This window comes from Triturus cristatus, chromosome 3_1 (genome assembly GCF_964204655.1).
Source record: "Triturus cristatus chromosome 3_1, aTriCri1.1, whole genome shotgun sequence".
In the NCBI taxonomy this organism is placed as follows: domain Eukaryota; kingdom Metazoa; phylum Chordata; class Amphibia; order Caudata; family Salamandridae; genus Triturus; species Triturus cristatus.
In genome coordinates, this window is record NC_140583.1 from 1,064,807,026 (window position 1) to 1,064,826,505 (window position 19,480).

Genomic DNA, 19,480 nt, shown 5'->3' on the forward strand with positions numbered 1-19,480 from the left:
CCTTTAAAATAAAATAGGGGAGAATTTCACAATTTGAAACCAGGAAATGTACGATCAATTCCAGGTTCCCCACCCTGTGATCAATTCCGGCTACCACACTTGACCAAATTGTGTGATCCTAGACTATTTTCTTCAGTGTGGCTCCTTTTCCTTCACCACGTGTTAACATTTAATTTCAGGATTGTGCTGTACAGAAAAACCGGTAGAGATCGGTTGATTAGCCTTAATTTGGTTCAATCTATAAAAACAAACTAATGGCATCGTCGTCAGTACATGCCACTGTGTGCCGTGATACATTCTAATGTACTAAGGTGAGGTGCTTCCGCATAATAACAAAAATATAAAACTTTTTCTCTTGTTACCATGCCAAATATGTGTGGCTCGTCTCGTGCTCATGCTGTTTGTTAGAGCAGAGCGAGACTCTTAGCTCGGCTCTTAGCTCGGCTCTTAGCTCGGCTCTTGTACATTTGCTGGCTTGGCCACCTAGTTTGGATTCTAGGGCAAGCTTTATCTGTATACATCCGTCTCCGCTCCCGCCCCACAGCCCGCGGGAGTTGAGAGTATTTTTAGCTGCCTCTGTCACTGTTTTCCCTTTGGAACATTAGCTGCGACACAGAAAAGGAAGCACTGTACCGCTGCCTGGTCGGAAGTAGGCAAGCAACTGGAAGAGAGAATGTCGAGTGAGAGAGGGAACATAGAGAGTAAGTGGAGGAGGGAAGGTGGAGTCAGTGAGAGGCAAGGGAGCATGGTGGGTGATGGAATGGAAGAAGGCAGGCATTTATTTGGAGAAGACCAGAGATTGTGGTATGGCGGGGGAATAACCGAAGAAAGAAAATGTACAAATGAACGCCAATTACACTCATTTGTACCTGAAGATTTCCCGCATGAAAGATATTACTCGACTTAGTGACACTATTATGAAAACGCAGACCTGGCTATCTCAAAACCATATCAATCCAAACACTAGGAAAACTGAATTTCTACTCTTCTCCACACCCCATACCTCCCACCGGATATGAGTGTCTGAAGCAACTGGTCACTGCAATACACCTTGTAAACATAGGAGAAAATAAATCCCTTGGGATAATCCTGGATACAAATCTCAACATGCAAGCACACACCAGCACAGCCGCAAACAATGCACTTCTCCAATTTAACCTCTTCAGGCAGGGAAAACCCTTATTCCTACCACCAGACTTCAAGAATGCAGTCCAATCCCTTGTAACATCCAGATTGGAATGGGAGTTTGAAACCCTAACAGGTTTGCCGAAAACAAGCATGGCGCCACTCAAGGCATCCCTCAATGGAGAGAGGATGTGGCCTTACGGCTAGAGGGGTCGACTTTAAAGCTAGGGAACTGGGTTCGAGTCTCGGCAGGGACGCTGAACATCCTGTGATTCTGGGCAAATTACCTAATCTCCACGTGCCTAGCAAAAAATGAATGTGTCCTTCTGTAACACAACTGGTACTCATGTAAAGCCCTCTGATTTCTTCGGATCACGTTTGCGCTATATAAAACAAAACAAAAAAAATATTTATTTATTTTGATCGTTTTATAAATAATATTTTTAAAAAGCCACAGCGAGACTAATAACGGGAACTAGACGCTTTGTCCATAATTCACCTGTTCTTAAGCCTATCAGGCTGCCAGTTGAAGCAAGGATCCAACTGAAGATAGCGTACATGACACACAATGCACTGCGCCATTCTACACCGAAGTACCTCAAAAACACGCTCAAGATCTGAGGGATTGGCTGATACCTATGAAGTACCAACTCCCTCCTGCTGTAACCACCGAGATTTAGAAAAAAAAAATACCTACGCCCCACGTTCTCTAGATCAGCGCAGAAAATATGGAAGTCTCGCACCAGACTTTCAGTCTAACCCATGGACGAACAGTTTCAAGAAAAGGTTAAACGGATTTGTCTGGACTGGTGCTTAACATAACACAAGGTTCGAACATGATTTCTAATCTAGTTCAAATCTGAGACCCTTACAGTAGGGTAATTTTGCTCACCTAGATATTACTGGACTTACTAGCACAATGCTGGAAGGGCTATCTTGGACCACAAACCCTCTCTTGCAATTATTCTGGTTTCTTTTTATGGGATTCTATATGTTGCGGGCGTGGGGGTTGCCCCGAATAGCGCTCTGATACCTTTGGGTCATGATTGCTCTTTATAAAACTGTCTCAATAAATACAAATATAAGTACCAGCATGAGGGTATTTAGTGAGTGGCATTTTAGCTGAGACGTGAGAGAGTGGGCAAGGATGATTCAGGGAAAGGGGGTTTAGATACAAGCGGAGGGAGATGAAGAGGAGTTATGAGTAAGTGAGTGAATGGGAGGGTTGCGGGAAATGGGCAATGGTTGGATAATGCGTGAATGGGTGAGGAAGCAGGGAAGGATGCATGGTACGAGGAAGACAGCATGGGTACGAATTGAGGTAGAGGAGTCGGAGTCTATTTGAGAGTGGGCACAAGAGCAGGGAATGAGTGGAGGATGATACTATGAGTAACAACAGGGTATGTGGAGTGGAAACCAGTGAGAGAACAGGAAGTTAGTAGGCAATGGGTAGAGTGGGTGGGTACCAGTGGAAGGAGAGGAGAAGGTTGAGTGGTGGTTAGTGAGAAAGTAGGCATTAGAGGAGGAAATAAGTGAAAGTGGAGGAGTGAGGGTACCTGTGGAGTAAAGGGTGAAATGCCTTATGAGATTAGGAAGAGCTCAGGGAGGGAGGCCTGGGGCGAGAAAGAATGGAGGAAAGAACACTCTGTACCATTGGAGGGATGTTAGAAATCTGGGCAAGAAGCCCAGTTCACCGATGGAATGCGGGTCTTGTCCACTCTCCCAGCTGCACCTTTCTTTTCTTACAATGCCAGCGTGTACCACAGCACTGTAAAGTCACCAGTAAATGTCCAAGGTATTATGGGAATAGTAGTTCAGTTAAATTACAGACAATATTAACAATCCAGGACTTCTTATACTGGTATACGTTCATATCCACTAAATTAGGGAGGGTTTTGATTTACTCAGCACTCTACCCTTGCTCTGTCCTTCGCCTGAGTATGGAGGCTGAAGTAGCCAAATTCAGCAGAAGCACACACGATTTGTCCAATCAAAATGTGTATTCCAGGGAATTAACTTTTGGAAGTAGCCAATGTCCCTTTCTCAGTAGTGCTTCTTAAAGCTCTTTTTCTATTGATCACATTAGGTAAACTAAAATCTGTGGCTTATAGTATTTGTTGCTATTTTTCCAGTAAATGGATCAGGTATCGAGCCAATAAGTTGTCAAAGTCTCCATCGTAGTCCTTCTGTATTGAGCGTAAGCTTCCTCTCGAGGCAAGAAGTGCAATGCAAGCACTCTTTTCAGTGGAAGCTGAATCGAATGCTGAACTCTGAAATTAACACATGGGCAGAACCTAAGCTCTTTTCCCAATAGTGCTTCTAAAAGCTCTCTTTTTCTGTTGATCACATGTGGTCTGGCTGCAGGTGTGTCTTCAAGCTACACCGAACACAAAAAAAAGACCATCAATACCTGCCATTCATTTGACTTTTTCAGTGTTGTTAATATTATGTCCAGATCTAAGAAAAAAATCAGAATCTGCTTCAACATGAAAACAATAAAAACAACAGATATATGTAAAAAACATTTTTTACAGTTTGTGCATTAGATCCATGTTTGTGTTCATTAGTTCCATACTTACTCTGAATAAAATATACAGATTTCTTGACCTTTGCCCTTAACATTGTTCCACGAATTAACAAATGCCACATATAAGGCAATACGCTGCCACCAATCCAGAATATATATGCAAAGACCCTGCATGTCTTATGCAGAATTTTAGATATAGGGGTCTGTCTTTTTATGTGCCAGTCGTTTTAGTGACATTTACAATTCAACAGTATAAGGCAGGCATACCGACGTAACTTAACTATCTCACCATTTAGGATGCTGTACAGTTGTTCAATTCCGGACTTAGCAGTGACAAGGGTAACTGTTCCCTCCCTCAGCTGCCTCCACCTGCCCCAGGATGTCCTCATTACATCACATCTTTATAGGGAGTCTGGCGAGCAGGCCTGGTGGTAATACTGTGGTCTGCATTTATTATATAGGTGGAGTTCTATGCCCGTGTCACCCATTTGTTATGTGACCCTCGGGATAAACTCTAGGAAATTTGCATTGGCTTTAAAGGAGAAGATCGAGGATGGGGCTTGACAATGCTATATGTATCGCATGAGTGTGAGATCTAGACGAACCAGACTTCCGTACCTACCCTCAGGCGGCCTCAATGATGCATTTGGGAATGGTCAAGAGAGCAAATGACACAACAGTGGTGCTTGCTAGACCACATGCTTTTGGGCAAGACACCCTTGGAGATTCCATGGACATTGCTGCCAGTCAGAGTACAGACAGATTCACGGTCCTTGGTTTTAGGTGTGACATTGAAGGGGTGGAACATGATGGGAATGAAGAGAGGCGTGACAAACTACCCGTCTCCTCTACATGGGAATTCAGATTTCCAGCTAGGTGTGCTCAGGGAGACATTTCAACAGTAGGCAATGAATAGATGCATGAAACTGAGAAACCTCCTTAGGAAAGGGTCATCACTACTATCAAACAAATCAGAAATGTCTTCAGCCTCGGTGAGGGCGAAAGATTCTGCTACACCCAGATACAAATTTCTTTGCATAACATGTAAATCGCTTTGATACCTCCGGGTCTAGCTAACGCTATATAAAACTCTAAAATAGAATAATAAATAAATGTGTTGGGCTCATAGCTTCAGTTAAAACAACAGTTCTGTTAATTGAGACTCTTGCTTTTCTGGGCCCTACCAAGTTTGGGTAGTATTCTGAGTTTTAGATTTTGCATGAAGGGGTACCTTTAAGTGTGTGGCAAACAAGTTAAACAGTCTGGGTAGCCGGCCTAGTAGGGAAGGCCAGGGAGTCTTGTAGAACATCGGAGTGTCCCCATCTGGCCCTGCAGCTTTTGAACTTCAAAGGCTGCTTTAATAATTTCTTCTTTTACTATAGCTTGATCATTAGTTTCTGTCTGATCATCTGACAATTTATCCACGTGGTACAATTGGCAGACTCCATCAATCTGTGCCGCCTCTCTGGTGACATCCTCCTCTCATCAGTGACTCCTTTGACATAAAACTGTGATTTCTTAGCCTCGAGTCTGGATATGAGAAGCCTTACAGCCTTGTTCTGACCTTTGTAAAATTTGTGGACTATTACAGCAATTACCTCTGTACCCTGCCATCTTAATCACTAGTGGGTAACCATCTGTCATAAAAATAAGTTGGTTATGAGAGCTGTATACATTTACCAAGGGCTGAATACAGCCAGAGTTGGCACCGCCGAGAGTTATCCCAGGATTATGCATGGGGAATATGTCAGATGTCATTGTGTGTGTAGCTCCCTGGATGATTCTGCCCTCTTTGTCCGTTGAACAGTTCTCACAAAGTGAATAAAGTGTGAGAAAAGGTATCTTTGAGTCTTATGACTTGTTTGATAATAGTAACATGAGTATTTGTGGTGTAGAAAGCGCACAGGTAAGCCTATTGCCCTTCTGTATGTTTAATATATATACTTATATTTGTAATAAAAAGGGTAGAGTTATATATTGATAATAAATAAGTATAACATGTATACATATACTTAGGTATTCTGTCATAGGCTAATAATATGGCCAAAGAGTAGCATTGTTCTGTCATACATGATATGTAAAAGAGTATGGTGTGCAGCTGAGGGGGTTAGGTGTCATACAGGGCTGTGGCTAGAGACCGCCCTGGACAATAATGGGAAAATGGACATGCATATAGGTGGTTAATATTTGTATACATGAGAAGATTTGAGGTCCTGGTGGTGTCACCAAAGTGCAATTCCAAATTCACTGTTGTCTATGGTTCGCCACCCCCTGCTGACGATCTCTAACACCGCACATTTGATAGATCGATGCTTGTTAGTATGACCCTTGTGCCGACACTCTTATAACTTCCTTAGATTTGCGGCTCATGTTTGCCTTATATTTGAGCATATTGCGAAATATACCAAATAAAAAGCTATGTTAAAAAAGATTGTAAACATGCAAGAGAGCAACAGTCCAAATATCAAATTCACTGAGAAGTTTGGTGTAAATGAAGATATAAAACCAGGCACAATAGGCTGGACGTCGTGTGTCACGAAGTGTGCCCTAGTGAGAGTTTCATGTGGAAGGAGGGTTGAAACGTTCCATCTATTAATGTCAAGCATTGTAGGTAGCATCAGAGTTTCCAAGTAACATACAACCAACAGAATGGATGAGGAAGCTGTCTATAGCGTTAAAAGACTAACCCTGTCGCTCTAACATTACAACAGCCAGCAGTGGCTCGTGATGAGTGAGAATCAATGAAAGTGAAGTATGAGGCGACAAGACAAACCGTGAAGGAGCAAGAGTTGACAGGGGCTCAAGCAGAGATTCCTCCAGGCTCCAAAGAGATGTGTCCGAGATCAAGCAGCATCAACACTCTGGAGTGGCAGAGTCAAGAGAATGCGAGACGGCAAGCTCCATTGCGTTCATAACCACAAGCCATACTTGGTAGTTGTCGATCCGGTATTTGTGAAAGTGCAGAGATCATTATGATGGTCGAGTGGCTCAACCAATTGCTGACAATGAATAGTCCTCCTCAGTAGATTCCAGCAGGATAGTCACGTGGCATCTGCAAAACTAGAAAAGCGGTGTCTGCTAAAGAGAGCCCTAGGAAGAATGCCAAAACATCACTGCAATGCTGTACAGTCCGATATGCTCATGTAATATTTGAGGTAGGATGAGAACAAGAGCATCCGCTGTCTGTAGGAGGTCCCAGGAACAAATATGACATGAAGACGCTAAACATGTTAGCAATGCCGAGGAATGCATCTTCAAAATCATGGAGCAATGCAGTCCCAATGTGCTTGAGACTACCCCTCTAACATTAGAGGTGTTAAGAATACCAATCAATCAGAATTTATAAAGCATGGCTAATCAGCCTATAGGGTATCCCGGGGCTTGCAGGTTCCGGAGGCAGAAGAGGAAAAATCACAAATTGTGTTGAGTATTGAATACTAAACAGTGGATCACTTCATCTGCAGATACTGCTGTCTGCTGGGCGAAAAAACGAGCGCTTCTTCCAAGGTGACATCCCTTGGAGCTAAAATTAGCCAGAGGGCAGCGGCCAGAAAGACTAGTTTCCTGCAAACCCTTCGAACCTAGCTTCTATGATCTAAGAGAGTGTGAGATTGTGGAAGAAGGGATCGTTGATTGATCCTGGAGAGGTAAGACAGCCAGGCAGTTTGCAACAAATGACCCAGTGGATTTGTACATGAAGAATTACTAAGGAGTACAGGGGGGGTTATTGAGCACAAATTGATATTAGTACAAAGTTCACTTTTTGTTCAGTTTTATATAGCGCGAACTTGACCCGAATCGGGTATCAGACCGCTTTACATAGCACCAGTTATGTTACATGAGGACACACATTCATTTTTGTTAGGCACGGGGAGATTAAGTGATTTGCCCAGAATCACAGAATATTCAGCGTCATTGCTGAGACTCGAACCCAGTTCCCCAGATTCGAGGTCAACCGCCCTAGGCCAACTCCTCTCCCCAACAATTGTGTCAAGTTATTGGCTTTATAGCATCCCATCGAAGTGAGTTTTAAGCAAACTAATATGAAATGGCTGGTGGGTAATAAGCAAAACGAATATGAAATGGCTGATGGGTAACAAGATCATACAGTACTAGCCATGGGATGCACGGCGGAGGAACAGGGATTAGGGTGTGAATTCTAAACGTTGAACTAAGAGCAGTGCGAAAATAGTGTTCCTGTCGGCAAATACTTATGCGTGCAGCAGGTTACATGGATCATGACGGGCCCTTTCTGGGGTGTGTGGTTTATGGGCTCGCCAAAGCCCTTTGGCGGTGTGTGAGTGCTCTCATTGAAACCTGTTCCCGTCGAACAGATCATTTTTAAGAATTTGAGAACGGAAAGTGTAATTTTAGATTCTCAATTATCTTCTTAAACAATGTAAGCCTACTACTTGCGGTGTAGGGCGCCCCTATCAAGTTCTTTAACATGAACTGCAACGTCCCTTTGAGCTTCCTGCAAACCCTGTAATAGTCCATGAATAATGGCACAAAAGAAAATCACTTCGACCGATGTCATCGGTCAAAGTGCATATGTCTCACAGCAGCAATGAATGACGACACCTTCTGTAATCAACGAACATAAGTTTATCGCAGAATAAGTAGTAACTGTGACCGCGCAACACTAGGGGTCTGGGTGGTCCACTAGAAGACCTGGAATTCCGGTTAGCAAGCTAAGAAAATGTTTGTTATTATTGGCCAAGCACTGTACCTTTGGTAGCATATATGGAGGGTTTAAACATGTAGTTAGCAACTAGTGCATTTACTTCCCACCAAGAGCTGTGCAGAAAGTGTGTATGATGTAGGTCAGGGCGAGAACTCTTCTCCGTTCATGGAGTTTGCTGAGTTTTCTGTACTCCGCGGAGCACGAGGAGTTCTGAAAAACTTTGGGGAGCGGAGTTTTTTCATCGCTTGCCAACGTTTAGTTGACGAGCGCAAGCAAGGAAAATCCAATGCTAGATCACCTCCCAGCGAGATATCTCAACACTCGCGGTCGCGGATGGTCGCGACCACTTGCGTTGAGAAACCATCCGTTCGCGTTGAGGACTCTGCCGCTCGAGTAGAAAATCTACTTGAGCGGCAGAAAGAAGGAGCACCCTCTTGTACTGCGCATGGTACCATTTAAAAAACAGAATTAAAAACATGGCTCTTTTCTAAGGATTAGGCGTCCCTCTATTTCTGGCCTGCATCAGTTTTGGAATCAGTAAGCGCCAGGACACCTCCGGGTATTTGTTGCGCTCTTTAAATTTAATTAACATTAACATTTGCACTGATTTTCCAGCGCGGGACAAACACCTGCCGCAAAAAATCAGCGCAAATGACACGACTTAACGCACTCCGCCACTTGCGGAACTCCCCGTAGCGGAGTTTTTTGGGCACTCTGCCCAGGCCTAGTATAATGTTTTATGAGTAGATATGGGGCCTACATATGGCTCCAAGGGAGGCAATCGCTAGGCATATGGCAAGCCTGTATCGTAGCTTTAAAGAAAATGAAATCTCTGGTAACAGCATGCAGGAAATCTGTCCTGTCTCCGAGCTTGCTGGGATTCATTTCTGCATGTTTTTTGAAAATGTGTTATTTCTTCCCAGTAGGAATACCATGGCTTGGACAAAACTTCAGGCAGAGTCTGGGGTCCAGCAAACAAAAATATGCTCTAGACTCCCCATAATGGTTAGCGTCAAAAGAAACCAGTTTGGCTTGAAAGTCATAGGGCTTTTTTTCTTGTTGGTGGTATGGGAGTATTCCTATTTTTTTGTAGATTTGATGTTGATGCCTTAAGCATTCAACACAAAGATGACCAAAGTGGAGAAAGCAGTACATCTACCAGTGGTTCTTGTTATTGAGGTGCAAATCTGTATTCCCAAATAATGCATGCGTTGAGATCATCCCAAAGTTAGTGTCCTGCATCAACTTCCCAGTTGCTGGCTTAAAGTCCCATAGCGATGGTGCACATTGAGGTGCATTGTGTGGGATTTGCAGCATTGTCTCTGGCATGCAACAAAGCGCAGACCTCTCGAGTTGGGAATTCTTTCTTTGGTTCCCACTTCCAGTGTATGTATGGGTGACGCTGCCATCATCTTTTTGTCCTGTGTAGAAGGTTTTACTTTAAAAATGCCAGTTTTGAAAGCAGTCAGAATTCCATTTTATGGGGAAAACTTTGTTCTGTGACTTGACATTGGTTTGTAAACTATGGGTGGGGTTTATCTCTCCTTGTAAAATATGTAAGAGTAGCCTCATATGCTGTGAGCACCTCTGGTATTGTAGCGTTATAGCCTGCTGCCAAGGTCTATAACGTTTATTGAAGGCCTTCTTCCTGACTTACAGGTCTGAGCTGTAGAAGAGGGCTGAAAATGATGGAGATGGCCTGTAACAACAGGTATAAGCCGAGGAGGAAAGGCTATATGCTTCTTAAATAAGCACACACAGAAAGGTAGTGGTGTATAAACTGCGCAAGGTAAAGTGAACACGTGAATGAAACAGTACGAAGATGACAAAGCTCAAAGGGAAATTGTACAGCAATTACCATTCACTGTCAATAACGTAGACAAAGTCCACTCAATTAGAACAAACACATCACTTCCCGAGCTACAGTCAATTAGTATTCAAATGCAGTCAATTAATCCACGCAGGGGTCTTGTCAATATATTTTCCTCTTGGTACTTTATTCGATGTTTGGTACATGGAGAGTCTTCTATTCTTCAGCAACAGAACAGATAGCCACAGATTATGCCCAGATTATGTGTTTCGTCCAGGATTAACCTAGGACTTCCTCAGGGCGCCAATTCTGATGTGTAAAGCATGAGAAATAAGCTCAGCGTCTACCTTCAAGAACCTTCTTCAATAAAAACAGCATCCAGTAGGAGTAGAATCAAGCGAATAGTCAAAGACCATCATCAGTCGACAGCAGCAATATTATTAAAACCAAGTATAATCCTTAAAATCCATATGATCCAAACAGAAAGTATTCCGTAACGATTCCTGCCGTGTAGCTACAAATCCTAGGTTAATCCTGGACAAAACACGTGCTGGCATAATCTGGGCATTATCTGTGGCTATCTGCTCTGTTGCTAAAGAATAGAAGATTCTCTATGTACCAAACATCGAATAAAGTACCAAGAGGAAAATATATTGACAAGACCCCTGCGTGGATTAATTGACTGCATTTGAATACTAATTGACTGTAACTCGGGAATTGACGTGTTTGCTTCTTAAATAAACTGCGAGAAACAGAAAGCAAACATTGGAATGCTTGATCAAAATGTGCGACTAGACGTTATTGGCCCTGAGCCACTTCAGTCTTCTGTAAAGACTGGATCATTCCAGTGTTCTAATTCCGCATTACTGTCCAGCTGCTGTCAGTCATGGGTCAGAACCGCAGGGAAGGGCAGGGGGTTATTATCAGCCATCATTGCCCTGCAGGTGGATAGAACAGTTTTTCTTTTTTTATTTCTTCAAAACATTCTGGTGTTAGACTACCCATGCTCCGTCATCCCTCTGAATCTGATCACAGCACCCGAGAGGGATGTTGGGAGCTGGACAGCCACAGAATGCTCCCTTGGCTAGACTATAACATTAAATATAGCGAGCAAAGGGAGCATTCTGGTTGCTGGCCAACTCTACTATTACCCTTTGGTTTAATAAAGATATCTTTTTTTTATCACGTTTGGTTCCAGGTTTTAAAGAGTATTTAGCTTGCCTGTGGGTTTCACTCCTGAGAAAAATTACTAGGCCACCTTATTCCATTCTAGTGGTTATTTATTTATTTAATGTATTTATCGGACACAGACCTAGACACATCAACAGAGAAATTCTTTACTTACAGCATAACACAGATGCATTAAAACGGCATAACCTGAGTAGACCACAGTAATTAACCGTAACAAGTACAGTTAATTAGCAGTGGAAGTAGGGTGCTGCAATAAGTGAAACAATTGTTGATAGCAAGTGGGGAAATTTCAGAAGCAATATCGGAGCTAGTCTGTTCAATAAGACAGGAATATGACAGGGGAAGACACTGTAGGTTGGTAGACTGTAGCTTGAAAAAGTGAGCTTTAAATTATTTTCTGAAGAATATGAGTTTAGTTGAGTCTAATGGTCTCGCAGATCTTGTTCTATAGTATGGGCGTAGGCAGGTGTATGCCTTGTTTAAGGTCTTGTTTTTATTTGTTTTCGGAATTTCAGAAATGAGGGGAGATTTTTTCATCGTCTTATTGTAACCGCCTATAGTTTACAGTTTGTTCTTTAGGCAGAGTCAAAGCCTGAGCGGAAAGCCTTATGGGTTATAAAGACTATTTTAAAGTTTTTGTAAACTTTCCCAACTTAATGTATGTTGCTCCGAATAGCCTGTGGCTAGGAGTGCTATGGTTAGTTTTTTTTGCTTTGGTGACCATCATGCTGCTGTGTGGAGGATGGCCCTGAGAAATGCAGTTGTGGATTTGGGAAGGCCCACTAACAGAACATTGCCTCTGTCGCGGAGGGAGGGCACTGAGGCTTAGACTGCCGTCCTGATGTCTGTGGATGGGATCGATTATTTCATTTTTTTAAGAAGTGGAAGTGGAAGAATGCAGATTTCTTCAGTTTGGCAAATTGTGCAATCATTTTGAGGTTTGGGTCATTGGTGAAGCCAAGAGACTTAACAATAGCGAGATTCTTGTTTGGGAGGCCACTCTTGCACGTATTCATCTCTGAGTGGCATTTGTGTTATCGGGGAGAACGCTTCCAATATCACATGCTCACATTGAGGTGCATCTTTAAGAAAAGGCGAAGGAACCAAAGTCATTCTTTGCTGAGATCATATGGTTTCAATAATTTAGGTAAATGGTCATTTTAATGATCCGTTGTGTATGTCCCCCTAACTGTGTGTCTCTGTCATATAGCTGGCCATAGGCATTTAGGTGGCCATCTGGAGCATAGGCGTGAATGTATTCATCAGTTGTTCTTGTAGAGAGAACTTTATTGAGATTCTGTTGGACTGTTGTGGCGTGGTTGTGCTGTGTAGAAGTGCCACCACCCATCCCTCTGAGTAGAATTCCCTTTTCTGAAGGAGGGTTTTGTTACTTAAAGGCTAACCCGACCAGAGTCTTTTACTAGTGAGCTTATTTATCCAAAACTTTGCCAAATGTTTACTGCTCCAACCTGAGTTCTGTTACCAAGGTTGCCTTTTATCACGTTTGACGATACAGTCTGGGATTTGGAATTAGGATATGGGCTGGCGATTAGATAAAGTAGAGTTCACACAACAGGCTGATCACATTGATTTGTGCTACAAAGTCTAGTCTTGTTGGTCCTGAGTAATCTTTGAGCTTAGTTGTGCCTGGCTAGCCTTAGCTTGGGCTCAGAGTTAGCTTATCTTGCTGTCTGTGCTCTTCTCGCGGTGTGCGCCTTTCAACATTCCTGCCCTTATTTGCTATGAAACTTAGTATGCGATCTTGACCTGTTTCTGGCCTTCTTCTCTAGTGGATGTGTTTTGCTGGGGCTTCTCACATTGACACCCTCTTTGTCGTTCCAAGGTTATGTGGGCATAAGTTCTTCATACATGCTGGAGGTGTCGAAGAGTTTCACCCTAGGTGAAAGCCTTTAGCAGATTCAGCGCTCATTACATATTCCATAAAAAGTTTTGTATTGTCTTCCATGCCCTGTGAAAAGTAAATACTTTTTATTACCCGGATCAGATCCAGATACCTTAGCGACGCAGATAATTGTCTTACTGCAATACCCGGTTGCTTCTGGTCCTCTCTTTGCTCTAACATCCGCTGTATGTATTATCGTGTGTGGGCTCAGTATTTTAAATAATTCTATTATAACAGCAACAGCAGCAATCTGTCTAATGTTTGTGCTGCACTCTTGGTTCTTTTTTCTGGATACCTTGATTCATGTACCTTACCTTCTTGTTTTCCCTTTTTCCAGAGTTCAGTTCAGATCACTTTTGAAGACAGTCTCCAGCTCCCAGCCACTGCTCGCATCAGTACTGTCACCTGCACTGATCAGTCAGACTGCAGTATGGTAGGTGGCTGCTGCTTTTTTTGCCTAATTTTTTAGACTTCCATTGTGCGGACCAGGAGTGACTGAATATTGCAACGCTATACAGAAGTGAAACAAATAAAATTATATACAAAACAGATCATAAACCAGACGTAGAAGCAAAGAGCCATGGTAGATAGTCATGTTTTCGGTCAAATGGGTAGCGCATACGAATGTGATGTTGCCTTATCATGTGATGGCTAATTATTATATGATAGTGGGACTGACAATGTAATAATGTTAGCTATCACAATAAGCAAAAGTGGGTTATGCAGCAAGCGTAAAAGTACCAAATTGAGAAAGGTGAAGTAGGGAACAAGATTGATGAGTGACCTCAAAATGTAAAAAGACTATTTGGCGGGGTGTAGGTAGTGTGCGAGGCCTGGTATCCTTTTATGAGAGCTGATTTATTTTTCAAGGTTTTTCTGAAGAAGGTGAGCTGAAGAGCATGTGATAGTTTGACTGGACTTAGTGTTTTTCTGAGTACAGGATGGACATTCCAGAGGCCGAATGTGGTACCATAAATGGGGTTTGGGGATCCAGCTGTTGATGAATTATTTTATTTTAGCAGAAGCCAATTTTGAAAATCGCCATGCTGCTCCTCCTGTCGCAGTTTATGTTGGGAATTTGGCTAGATGCATTTTTATTTGTTAAAGCTAGGTTATACATTAAAAGATGTTCCGAGCAGGTGACTCCATATTTATCTTGCCCTGCGCTCAAAAAATCCCGAACTTCGCACTGGATGCTTCCTGCCTCTGTTTCTGGTTACTTTTCTCCTCCATTGCTGTGGAATATTCGTGGTGGGGTACTTTACGGGTGCTAAAGAATGATATGCACTTTGCAGCTCTCCTCTGGTATGTTTTTGAGTTTGGGTGTTGAAATGGCGCTGGTTTAAATTGGTTACTTTTCGTTTCTCCTGTCGTGTGGACTTTTCCGGGTGGGTAGTGTTGTGCAGGTGCTGTTAGATGTTGGTTTCTGTCCATTTGTCCTCCGTTTATGTAGAATGTTTCTCCCTGGAGGTGCTATATGGACACAGTAAGGTTTTGGACGCTCCTCTGCTGTGCAATATTCGAGAGGAAGGTGCTCTGAAGGTATTCTAAGGTGTTGACTACTTTTATTTCTTTAATTGGTGTGGAATGTTTATTGCTGGTGGTATAAGAGTGCTTAAAGGTGTTGGTTACTTTATTTCTTTCTTTCATTATGGAACGTTTTGAACGTGAGTGTTGAAGGAGTTGTGTGTGATGTCGGTTGTTTATTTCCCCCATCAGTGTGGGATTGTTTCTCGGAGGAGGTGTTGTACAGATTGTGTACAGCTTTGGTTACTTTCCTCATCTCCTATGCTGAGAGATTGAGCGATTTGGGCATTGAAAAGTTTTTTTAAATTTGCTAGTGACTTTTTTCCTGCCTGCTGAGTTACCTTGCCAGCATGTTGGGAGCTGATGTAGAGTTTCTTAATGCACGGTGTCGATTATATGTCCGTTCCTTCTCCTCTGCTGCAGGCACTACGGTGCGAGATTATTGCTGAAGCCGTGACATTCATCGTGTCAGTCACACAGCAGTCTCCAGCTGCTGTTTCCATGGATACATATCAAGTCACACTCTCGCTCTTGAAAACTCAGGTAATAGACTTGCATAATGGCAAGGGGAGTCATGCGTGGGTTGTGGGATGTAGATGAAAAGGACACTGGGTGGTACTAAGCTTGTTGCAGGGATTCTGTATAATCAGAACTATGCCTGGGACCACAAAAAGTCAGTATGTAGGGACTGAGTCACCATACTAAATCAGTACATATGATCACCAATCCAGACTAGCTCACAGTGCTCTCCCTGCCCTCCTAACCTTCCCAGAGTGACAGGTAAGTTAGCACCCCAGAACAGAACACTCTAGTCCCCTCAAAGAACCGTGGAAACAGATTGTCAACCTATCATTCTCTCACGTGTGCATTCCAATAATAAACAAAAAGGACACGAAAACAGTTTGCAATATTTATTGAAACTAGCATGCTGTATTATAAAATATCTGCACTGCAATTAGAAAATATATACATCCCTACAGAGTGAGGAGCATTACAAGTAAACTATAAACAATAAGAAGCCCTACCATGGTGAATTATTTATCTGCCTCAGCCTACCCCACTACGGAAACACCGTTTTTATATTATAGATCTCTGGATTTAGTGCAAACCCCATACCTGCTATGTATAGGTAGTTCTTCTACATCTGAGGCAGTGGATCTCTCTCTCTCTCGTTGGGACCTCTGCTCTGCTAGATTGTCTTCTCTCTGTTTCCAAAATGGCACGTCTTGGTGTTTTTGGTACAAGGTGTCTTCTTGAAAATACAGATGTGAATGTATGTTTGCTAACCGATCACAAGACTGGGCACAGTGTGCAAGATGTTCAGACAGTCTGAACCAATAACAAAAACATGTACAGTGCTTTTCTAACATAATGTTGTGGCACAAAAAGAAACGTGCCAAGCGTAACGTGTGCAAGGCAAAGCAGCCGAAATGTGCAAGCAAACTAAAATACAAATAAACTAAGTCGGCCCTAAAGGAAACACACAGAAAGATGTTGTGGTACGGGTCTTTGGCAGAATTCCAGAGAGAATTTAGATGGCACTTAATTTGCCAGCAAGAAGGTGGAACTACAAGCTTGATACTCCTCATCGTAGAAGAAAATGAGTCCAATATGACAAACCTCTGAATCTTACAGACAAGAGCTTTCAAACTCTGCCATTCTAAGCAAAGGAATCAAGCGGACATATTCTATTGATGTTACTGCTGTATCCATCTTGTTGGCTCTGTTTCCCAGAAGAACAAAACCTTGAATGTTACAATGTTGTCAGCTACACGACCTGAATATTTAAATACCGACTACCCTACCTGAGGAGACAATGTTGTTGCATTGCTAATATCGGCCAGAAGTAGACAATACTCCTGTATGGGCTGCATGGGCCAAAAGTGTACAGTAGTCTTACATCGTCCACATGCCAGAATTGGACAATAGTGTTGAATAGGCTTCATGGTTTGATGTATACATTACTGTTGTATCAACTGCATGATCCAGATGTGGACAATACTTTTGTATTGGCCCTGTGGTTCCGAAGTAGAGATTACTGCGGTATAGTCTACAAGGCCCGATATAGATACTACTGCTGTAGTTGCCTCATGGGCCTGAACTAAATAAGGATGTTGTATTAACTATGTAGCCCAATGGAACATTACTGTTGTATCGGGCACATTTTCCGATGTAGACAATGCTGTTGTATTGGCCATTTACTGTGGCCTGTGGGTAGACAGTACTCTTGTGTGGACTGTCTGTCCAACTGTAGCCAATTATATTGTACCTATCCCATGACCCAATGATCATAGTTCTGTTGTATCTGTTGCTTTGCTTATATGTAGAAAACAGTGTTGCATCCACCAAATTGCACAGATACAATCATTATGTATCTGCTAGTGGTTTGTGACCTGCCCTCAGAGAGACAAAGCGTGGATGTAATACCACTGAATTCTTCACACAAGGAGTTAAATCTCAGTCATTCCTAAATCCGTAGTCTCAGTCTCAGAAACCCTAGCCAGTGTTTAGAAAGGAAAAATCTCACTATTTCTTGTCACTGGATGGTTATCTGCTGTGAGAATTAGACACTCACTTCGCTTCTGATCCTCTCTTGATGCCGGTAAAGCTTAGATAAATAGTTAGGTACTGATCGCCACCTTCTCAGTCTTGGTTGCTCTTGTCCATGCTTCCATTTTCTTTATTATTGATAACACCGCACTGTACATGATTAAACTCAAATCCTAGTTAAAACAAGCTTTGTACCAAGGGAACTGTGTGTTCTCCTCCTCCAGCCCATTGTGTAATTACAAATGTGTCTCATTACCAGTCCTTGCCTTTTGAAGTTTCTGAAATGCGGGTCTTTTTTAGGGCAAATGTGGGAATAGTATAGGAGGAGGCATAGAAATAATACCACACATTTGTATTATCTATTTTCATCAGACACCCTTCACCACTCTTAAGCATTGGTTCAAGAAAGAGCTGTATAAGGGGCTTTTAAAGGTGTTTGGAGTGTTCCACTTTATAAAACTGATGAGCGTGCCCATTCCTTGTGTGTCATTGTTAGTGTTGAAGTGGAATGTACAGGACAAAAACTTCTACTAAACTCCTGCCGTATTGACCCTTCTCATTCCTAGCTGGAGATCTGCCTGGAGGAAGCACTGAATGAAGGCCTGCTGGTGACCTGGAGCTTCTGTGACCTGCCGAACCTCAGCTTATCCATAGTTCCAAGGCTACAGGTTCGGGAGGTGAGTGGGAGTGGCCTTCCATGGTTGGCTCAGTGGGGGTAGCCTTATTGTGGGGAGAAGGGTCAACTTGCACGAGTAGCAATGACAGTGCAGTGAGACAATCTGTAGACACAGCCCTGATGCAGAAGACAGTGAGCAGGCACTGTGCTTCAGGTGGTGAGAAAGTAGTGGGCAGAGCTGGTAGGCAGTAAGGGGTTGGACATAGTCTAGTGGGGAAAATGAGATGGAGGACTACGTCAGCTGGGTCAGCCCTAGTAGAGAGGACAGTCAGCAAACTCTATACTGTGGGTGGCGGGACACAAAAGGGTACATTTGAGATAAGATGTACATGGTGTAGGGACAGTCCTTTGAGGTTGTTATCAATTCAGTTACATTTTATTGTTTAATTCAAAAGCTCAACATGAGGTCAAAAACATGAACTTTCAAAACAAATGTATTTGAGTAAGAAAGACAACCCTTAAAAAACCTTTCAAAAGTAAAATAAACAATAATAAATCCTTGTGTTTGTATGAGCTGTAATGTTTAATAAAAGATCTTTAGCAATGCAGATTTTGTCAGAGATGAAGAAAGGATAAAGACATTTATTTTGTGCCTTTTTTAATATTGGACAACAGAATGTGTTAAGTCCTGAATCCCTTATTTGCAAAGTGCTTATACACATTATTCTCGATTTAGACCAGACTGTCTCCCAACTGTAATTTTCAAAGACAGTTGCGCTGTACTAAAAAACCTTAAAATTGTAAGTTTGTCTATCTTCACATATATTCCTGGGGATTTTTGAAAATTGCAGAGTCCGATACAGTCCTTTATAGTGTGAGATTTTTACAACAAACACAGTCTACTGTAAAACCAGAATTAATAATCTTATACTTTAGTTCATGTGTTACTGGCTGAAGGGAGCTCCATGCTAACACTTCATTCGATGTTTAAATTTAGTGGGCAGACAGTATATTGTGAGTGAACCTAAAACCATTTGAAGATGACAAGTACAGTTCATTTTTATGTGATAACTAGTAGTGTATCCTTGGCAAAATATATGCAATATCCCCTCTCGATTATTGCACCTAGAGATGTATATTAGGCACCTGTTAACCCAAATTCCAGACAACGTGCCTGTACTAGAGGTGATTTATTCAAATTACATTCACACTTTAATATTTTGCCTTCAGTTGTGTGCAGGGTGGTCAGGGCGGAATGTCTGTGTTTGATGGCACAGAGCAAGATTGTGAGGATCTTTGCATCATGTACAAGAGGAAGAGGTACAAAGTGTCTTTTACCAGAATATCTATGAACTGAATGTTGTCCCCAGACCTCCACCATGTGCCAAAGCCATCATACCTTCTAGGTGCTCAATAAGTGGTAAATCACAAAGATTTGGGAAAATTACATTACCGAGATAAATATAGTGTTCAACCTTTTTCAGCTGTTCATTCCCTATTTATTTTCCAGCTAAAAACGACGTATTTCTTTCTCTTTGTCAAAATCA

The 19,480-nt window shown here is 42.4% G+C and overlaps 1 protein-coding gene across 2 annotated transcripts in view; it reads left to right on the top strand.

Annotated features, from left to right (window-relative positions):
• Nucleotides 1-19,480, top strand: part of C2CD2L (C2CD2 like) — a 171,528-nt gene that overhangs the window by 26,707 nt on the left and 125,341 nt on the right. Inside the window, exons 2-4 of one of the 2 annotated variants that reach the window (XM_085645905.1) lie at nucleotides 13,578-13,673; nucleotides 15,191-15,310; nucleotides 17,884-17,994. In XM_085645905.1, the coding sequence (XP_085502031.1) occupies nucleotides 13,578-13,673; nucleotides 15,191-15,310; nucleotides 17,884-17,994 (327 nt within the window). The remainder of the gene's footprint in view (nucleotides 1-13,577; nucleotides 13,674-15,190; nucleotides 15,311-17,883; nucleotides 17,995-19,480) is intronic. The other variant, XM_085645906.1, reaches the window with a different exon arrangement.